The sequence below is a fragment of the Amia ocellicauda genome, chromosome 13 (genome assembly GCF_036373705.1).
Source record: "Amia ocellicauda isolate fAmiCal2 chromosome 13, fAmiCal2.hap1, whole genome shotgun sequence".
Taxonomy (NCBI): domain Eukaryota; kingdom Metazoa; phylum Chordata; class Actinopteri; order Amiiformes; family Amiidae; genus Amia; species Amia ocellicauda.
The window spans coordinates 7,489,300-7,498,154 of record NC_089862.1 but is presented as its reverse complement, the minus strand read 5'-3'; the positions used below and the strand labels follow the sequence as shown (position 1 = coordinate 7,498,154).

General features: G+C 38.4%; 1 protein-coding gene across 1 annotated transcript; it reads right to left on the bottom strand.

Moving 5' to 3' along the window:
• Nucleotides 1-4,544: 4,544 nt before the first annotated feature.
• Nucleotides 4,545-8,097, bottom strand: LOC136766990 (protein FAM13A). The gene is made up of 7 exons (XM_066720962.1): nucleotides 7,925-8,097; nucleotides 7,309-7,462; nucleotides 6,909-7,112; nucleotides 6,576-6,756; nucleotides 5,982-6,126; nucleotides 5,203-5,306; nucleotides 4,545-4,774 (listed from the first exon to the last, which is right to left on the bottom strand). The coding sequence occupies exons 1-7, from the start codon at nucleotides 7,949-7,951 to the stop codon at nucleotides 4,741-4,743; spliced, it is 849 nt and encodes a 282-aa protein (XP_066577059.1). The 5' UTR covers nucleotides 7,952-8,097; the 3' UTR covers nucleotides 4,545-4,740.
• Between the last annotated feature and the right edge of the window lie 758 nt (nucleotides 8,098-8,855).

Below are 8,855 nucleotides of genomic sequence, written 5' to 3'. Positions count from 1 at the left end.
AGATCGCTCTGCATCCTAACAGCTGTTCTTTCTCCTATTCCTAATTTCTCATAGCTCATAGCTACCAAATGACCACATTTTTAATTTCCTGGACTATCTGGTTATGTATGTATTCATATCTAGGAAACCTTCAACAAATTTTAGCTGTTTCCTCAGATTCCTATTTCAAACATTTACTCTAATTCAATTTTCAACATTTTATTTTTATTTCTGGTTTGTAAAACCTATTCTAATCATATTTTTTATTTTTCCTATTCTCCTTTAAATTATTCAATATTAATTTAGCTCACTTATTCAATGCTCTATAGTATCCTTAAAAGTCTTACCTTTTGACTACTTCTCTAAATACAAGGTCTAATTAATCTTTAATTAATTAATTAATCAATAACCAAACATTTCTGAAAGTTAGACTATAATATGCCACTAATCTGTTTGCATTCTCCTGCCTGGATTTTACATCAGGCTGTCTGTCTGTGTTCTGTGCTGCTCATGTGGATTCCAGCATTTTGTTTTCTTTAATTTGACTTGACTACAGAATTTTTCCATAATATGATTTTAATGTAATTGTTTTACTGTAATTCAAAAGGCTGTTTGGCTGTATCCCATTGTGAAAAACACTCTGCAGCAATTAATCTAAAGCTACTGCTATTACATTTCTCCTCTTGAAAAATACCTTTTTGTTCTCTCAAGTTCCCCAAACACTTCATATTCTGTTAAGAAATGTTCACCCATCATTTGAAAAGGAATAATTTGTCAGTCACAAGAAGTTGTCATAGTGACCCAGTGGAGAGGTCTGACAACAATGTAGCTTCTTCAAGCAACTGACAAATAAAGAAGGAAAAATAAATAAAGATAAAACTGTTACACTAATAGTCTGAAATGATTGAAACCATGAACTCTTGGTTAAGAAGTAATTAAAATGCCATTAGTATTTCAATCACGTTGAGAAGTTATCTCCAGGAGCCCACAGTTGGAGAGGGAGATAAGGGACAGTGCTTACTTCTTTCAAGTAATGAGCAAGCCAGCAGTTAAGTGGGTTGGCAGAATTAAATTAAATATTAAATGATAACAAGTAGAAAGCAGGTATTTTATCTTACTTATATTACACTGCTCTAAAAAATTAAGGGAACACTTAAATCATACATCGGATCTCAATGAACAAGATATATTAAAGATCAAAATCTTTACTGTACATTGTGAAAAGAATAAAATGACGGTCAATGGAAACCAAAATCACCAACCGATTGAGGGCTGGATTCAAACTCACACTGAAAATCAAAGTAAACAATTGAAATCACACGCTGTTCCAACTTTCGTCAATTTCATCACGTCAATTTCATGTGACTCAGTAGTGTGTATGGCCCCCACGTGCCTGTATGCACTCCCGACAATGTCTGAGCATGCTGCTGATGAGACGGCAGATGGTGTCCTGGGGGATCTCCTCCCAGACCTGGATCAAGGCATCAGTGAGATCCTGGACAGTCTGTGGCGCTACTTGGCGGCGTCGGATGCACCGCTACATAACATCCCAAAGGTTCTCAATTGGATTCAGATCTGGGGAACGTGAGGGCCAGTCAATGGCATCAATGCCTTCGTCATCCAGGAACTGCCTACACACTCTGGCCACATGAGGCCAGGCATTGTCCTGCACCAGGAGGAACCCAGGGCCCACTGCACCAGCATAAGGTCTGACGATGGGTCTGAGGATTTCATCCCGGTACCTAACAGCAGTCAGGGTACCATTAGCTAGCGTGTGGAGGTCTGTGTGACCCTCCAAGGATATGCCTAACCCAGACCATCACTGACCCACCGCCAAACCGGTCTTGCTGGATGATGTTGAAGGCAGCATAATGTTCACCACACCATCTCCAGACTCTTTCACATCTGTCGCACGTGCTCAGTGTGAACCTGCTCTCATTTGTAAAGAGGTGCCAATAGCAGATCTGCCAATTCTGGTGTTCTCTGGCGAATGCCAATCTAGCTGCATGGTGCTGGGCTGTGAGCACAGGTCCCACTAGAGGACGTCGGGCCCTCATGCCACCCTCATGGAGTCTGTTTCTGACAGTTTGGTCAGAAACATGCACACCAGTAGCCCGCTGGAAGCATTTTGTAGGACTCTGGCGGTGCTACTCCTGTTCCTCCACACACAAAGGAGAAGATACCAGTCCTGCTGCTGGGTTGATGCCCTTCTACAGCCCTGTCCAGCTCTCCTCGTGTAATGACCCGTCTCTTGGTATCTCCTCCATGCTCTTGAGACTGTACTGGGAGACACAGCAAACCTTCTTGTGATGGCACGTATGGATGTGCCATCCTGGAAGAGCTGGACTACCTGTGCAGCCTGAATGGGCTTCAGATACTGCCTCATGCTACCAGTAGTGACAAGGAAACTAGCAAAACACAAAACTAGAGAAGAATCAGTCAGGAAGGATAAGGAGAGAGCAATTGTCTGTGGCCACCACCTGCAAAACCATCCCCTTTTGGGGGTTGTCTTGCTGTTGCCTCTCCAGTGCACCTGTTGTCACTTTCATTTGCACCAAAACAGGTGACATTGATTCACAATTGCTTAGGCTTAATGACTGGACAGATTGACATCCCTGAAGTTTAATTGACTTGGTGTTATACTGTGATGATTACATGTTCCCTTAATTTTTTTGAATAGTGTAGTTATTCATTTGAAGCTATATGGGAAAGGAGGATTCTGCTGAACTTTCCATGGGCAAAAGGAGCCATGCTTTCCATTCCTCTCCTCTTTAACTTAATTGGAAAATCAATCAGCAATGCTCAGTAAAAATACAGAAACATTTGTTTCACACAGTGTCTGTATGAAAATGAACACACAAGGTGTTGTCTTATAAATCAATGTATACATGATTAATACAATATGATGAGAGCTGAGACAATCAATGTTTTTCTTTTGAATATTTGTGTTTAGATTTGACACATTTGTAGCCATACCTCACCATTCATTAGAATATAAAACACAGAAACATCTCATTGATTTAGAATTTTTGCAGGTTTATTAGGCAAAGGCAACCTTATATTTCTAATGTGTGTGTGTGTGTGTGTGTTAATATCAATAATATATATATATATATATATATATATATATATATATATATATATATATATATATATATTATAAATATATGTATATGTATCATCTAAATAATATACATATATTAAATTGAAATATTAATATATGTAATTATATAATACATATATATGTATATATATTTATAATATACATATATATTATATGAAATAGAGATATTATTATATGTAATTATATATTATAAATATATTACATATGTATGTAAATAATATACATATATATGAAATATAAATATTATATGTAATTATATAATAGATATATATTATTAATACATTATATATGTATATAAACATACATATATATATATATATATATATATATATATATATATATAATTTTTAAATAGAAATAGTAATGTGAATATATATAATTATATAATCAATTATTATTATAATATATATAATAATATATGGTTATTATATATTATAATAATAATATATGTATATAATATAAATATAATTATATATAATATTGATATATATAATTATATATAATATAAATGTATATAATAAGTGTACAGATGAGGCACAAATCAGAGCCAGGGCTAATGATCCAGCCTTCACTGCCCTGGTACTGCGGTGTGACTGTGTCTCTGACTGTCTCTCTCTTATATATATAAATAAGATAAATGAAATATAAATATATATATAATTATATATATATATATATATAGATAATTATGTAATATTAATATATATAATAAATATAAATGTATATAATAAGTGTACAGATGAGGCACAAATCAGAGCCAGGGCTAATGATCCAGCCTTCACTGCCCTGGTACTGCGGTGTGACTGTGTCTCTGACTGTCTCTCTCTTATATATATATAAATAAGATAAATGAAATATAAATATATATATAATTATATATATCATATATATATATATATATATATAATTATGTAATAATATATATAATAAATATAAATGTATATAATAAGTGTACAGATGAGGCACAAATCAGAGCCAGGGCTAATGATCCAGCCTTCACTGCCCTGGTACTGCGGTGTGACTGTGTCTCTGACTGTCTCTCTCTTATATATATAAATAAGATAAATGAAATATAAATATATATATAATTATATATATATATATATATTAATATTACATAATATATATATATATATATATATATATATATATATATATATATATATATATAATTATGTAATATTAATATATATAATAAATATAAATGTATATAATAAGTGTACAGATGAGGCACAAATCAGAGTGAGGGCTAATGATCCAGCCTTCACTGCCCTGGTACTGCGGTGTGACTGTGTCTCTCTGTCTCTCTCTTATATATATATAATATAAATAAGAGAAAAATTATATATATATATATATATATATATATATATATATATATATATATATATATATATATATATATATATATATATATATAAATGAGAAAAGAAATGTTCAGATGAAGCACAAATCAGAGCCAGGGCTAATGATCCAGCCTTCACTGCCCTGGCACTGCGGTGGTGACTGTGTCTCTGAATGCGTCTCTCTGTCTCTCTCTTCTCTTCTGCCCTCGCTCTATCTCTCTCTCCCTCTCTCTCCTCTTCTGACCCCTCTCTGACTCTCTCTCCTCTCCTACTAGAGTCTCAGAGCCTCCCTCAGGCGGCCCTGGCTTGTAGCCCCGAATCTAATCTAAAGAAACAATAAGATATCAAAATATTGCATATTGTTTAGTATCTATTATGTTACAATTACAAACAAAAACATGAATTGCATTGGCAGTTTTATTTAGTGAACAAATGCTCTCTCACTACAGACCGTATTCTGTTTGTAATATCATTGAAGATCATGTCAATCCTTTCTCTATCTTTAAAACGGTTGACTTTCGTTCACAACACCACATACAATGACAAGTGAAGTAACTAAATAGTACTGACTGACTACTGACTACTCGCTGACATAACTAATGTAGCTTCTAACATTAGCTATCCAGCATTACATCCAAGAAAACTGATATCATGGACAAAATAGTGTCCTCAATGGCCGCTACAGGCGTGTTCATTCATGACTTCTACAGGCAAGCAGAATGACAAGCAGATGAAGCAAAAGCAGGGCTGTACCTTAAACAGGGGGCTGTGCTGAGGTCGGGGGTGTCAGTCAGGTTGCTGCTCTCAGGCACGCTGAGGGGCACGTCGGAGTGTGGGGTGGGCACTGGGACACTGTCCTGCCAGGACCAGAGCAAAACCTCTTACTCACGAAGAATAACAGTGTTGTGTCATCTTATCATTTGGTATTCATGATTGCACTAAATAAGAGCAGCCTTGCCTCACTACATAAATAAATACATGCATGAAGAAAAATGTATTTCTAGGACATATGTAAACATTTCAGAAAGTTAAAAAAAAACATTTACAGGCTACACTATTCTGTATTTCTTTTTGCTGTTGTGCTGATACATTTGTTTCATGTACACAATTGTTTTTATTGCAATTGTGTTAAGCAACTCTTCTTAATAAGTTGCACTGGTAGCACTATACCGTACGCAATTAATCATATTAATTAATACAAATGAATAAAAATAAGAGAAAACAATCTTTCTGCATTTGGGAGCTGAACTGGCTTAAACACAGTTTCATGCCATGGAAACCTAGTAATACAAGATTAGTCTATCCCAGCTTTCTGCATATCCCGGGCGTTATGTACTCCCTGTGACATCATGTGTCTTTACTTCTGTGTGAGCACTTCTGAAACCATTTACTCCATTTGTCAAGAAAACACAGAAACAGGGGTTGAATCAACTGAATTGGTCAGATATCCATTATGTGCCCCTAACGGTCACATCTGATCCAGCTCTAGTTATGATCGTGCAACAGGAGAACTGCTGCTCAGTGTGTCTCACCTCTGGGGCAGAGTCTGTTGGTGGCATGGCAGGTGGGGGGGTGTCTGCAGAATCGATGCCAAGAAGGAAGGAATTCCTCAGGAGGTACTGCACGATAATATTGCATACCAACTGGTCCTCCTGCATCGTCGGCCCTACTGGAATGCTGCAAAAAGAAGGTGCATTGAAAGTGTTTTGTTGTTGTTGTCACTCTGTCCTTTATTTCAGAAATACAACAGTAACTGTGTTGTTGCCAGTTGTATTCATCCTGTCAAGCTTATTCAAATAAAAACACTTGCTCTCTTTAACCTGACTAAACACCTCTTCACAGATTCTCAATTAATGGTGCAAAGGCACGCAATTAAACGGTATCAAACACTCTCATAATAAGCGTGCTTCAATATTTTTGGCTCAAAAGGTTAAACCTGGTGATTTCAACAACTGACAAATGGTGTCCCCAGAACCAGGGCTGAGAGCCACTGATTTCCATCAGTTTTTTCCCATGACTTATGCAGACGAGGGGGGAGAGAAACATATCAACTGATTCTGCTGCGGAACCACCATAGAGAGAAAGATGCCTCTTACACATCACACATTATAACAAAGGAAGCTCACTGGAAAATGCAGGGGCCGAAAACTATCCCCAGGTTCTGCTCCGTCATCTTATTGCTCTTGCAATAAGACGCCACTCGGGCCAGGAATTGCACGAGGCTGCTGAGCAGACGCAGGTGCTCTGCCGGCAGACTGTCCAGCTCAGCCTGTAGGCAGCTGCTCAGTTCTGCCTCATCTGTACTTGCTAGAAAGTAAAGTGAAGAACACAATTTAACTGGCTTTACCTCACGGCTGTAGATATTTAAAAAGGCATTGTAAAAAAATACAAACACAGCCCAAATGTGAAAGTTGCCATGGCTTCCACACAGATCGATAAGATACATGACTGAAAAATACCTTTGAAGGTGTTGACCAGGCCCAAGTGGTCGGGAATGAGCGCCACGGGGAGTTCCCTCAGGAACAGCTTGAAGACCGAAGCGACGACGGAGACGCCCCCCTCCATGTCCAGGTCGACTGGCGCCCCACAGTCGAGCTTGGTCTTGATGAGCCTCACTCTGGCCATCGACCCACTGACTCGGAAAAGCCCTTCCTCTTGGAGGCCTGGGGAGGACACACAGGCCCGATGAATGCACAAACAGCCACGAGCTGCCCTCTTGGCACAGATTGTGTATGTAGTAAAACAATCAGTGTCCATTTAACAACTTTTTTAACAAGTCTATTCTAGTCTAAAAGAACACAAGTACACATGTTGCCCATTGTGAATGTGTATACAGGATCTTGCATTGAACATACATACCATGCTTCTCCAAGTACTCCACCATGGTTATAAAAACCAGTGGAAGGCCTTCCGGGGAGAGTTGGGCATCTGCAATGCTGCCTAAAGGGACAGCAAAGACTCGGTTTCCCGTGAGGTGTGCTGAATCCACCACCTTCACTGTGGATTTAGATCCCTGAGTGGAAAGAAAGCTTTTTATTATTATTTTGTTGATTTTCATGGATTTATTACATCAAATATTTCCTTTGTTTCAGTATTTTAGAGCAACTGTGTGATTTAGTGGATCCACTGGCGAATCCTCTGTCCAAAACAGTTCATTCCACACTAACAGAGGTTTCAGGGGATTACTCTAAACATACCACATTGATCAGTTCAAGGTCTTTAATAGCTGTTACCCTTAGTCAATGGTAGATTTATTTTAAATTATGACATTTTCTTGACTAGAAAAAACTGAACAATCTCTTGCTTAGGGCTGAGACCCTGAGGGATGAAGGAGTTACAGTCACGCTGTGACGTTTATGAACTGTATCCCACACATGACACCTCAAAACACAACTGCTCTACTTTCATTCCGAAAACATGGCTAAAACTAAACACACTGATTCGTGAACAAAAATAAAAGTTTATTTGTACTTACACACACACAAGAAAAGGATGCTCCCATAGTAGAGCACTACAGGGCGTGGGAGAACTGTCGAAGTTCGAGAGCCAAACTCGCTTTGATAAAATTGAAAGATGTATCGTAATCTAGCAGATCAGAAAGGTGCAATACCAACTGGTCGCAGAGGTCGCTATGAGAGTTTGGCTTGTATGTTGTGTCTGATAAAGCCCAGAATCCATGGACACTACGAGGTAAACATTCTAAGGTCTGTGAGGTAGCAGCGACGTCATCACGGAATAGCCCCCACTCCCGCAGAAGCCCCATCCAGTCCAGTCTGTCAGACTGCAGTGCTACCATGTCTGCAAATACACACACGATATTACTGTAAAGCAATAGCACACGGCACGGGACCAAAAGCCATTTATACTCAGCATAAATAAACACATACATGAATAAGTATTTTCTTAACAAGTTTCCTATGTTTCTATGTTTCACATTAAGATCAAATATATTAACTCACCAAAGGCCCACTGCTGGAGGTGCTTCCACATCGGGTCTCCTGTGATTTTCTTTCGCCATGATTTCAATTGAGGTGATCGGCTGAAAGACACTTCAGATGATGCGCATTCCTGGAGATGCGGACCCTGCGCTGCTTAAAGCGCCGAGCGCAGCTCTCTCATCCTCAGCGAAATCCCTCCGTCGCCGAGGCCGTGACAGGAGTCCCGATGCTCCTGATCGCTGAACGGACTCCTTCGTGAAAAGCGACCCTATTGATTTTGCTTCCCGCGTATTTCAGTGTAAAGTTCAGCCGTAAACACGTGTATCGCGCTCTCTGACCGGGACACCAGTCGAGACTTATACAATCACACACGATCTTCATCCTTCACGAACACAATCGCAATTCACCTACAGATAGCTGCGCGATTCAAATAAAATACAATAACAAATACTGTGCATTGCTATACAT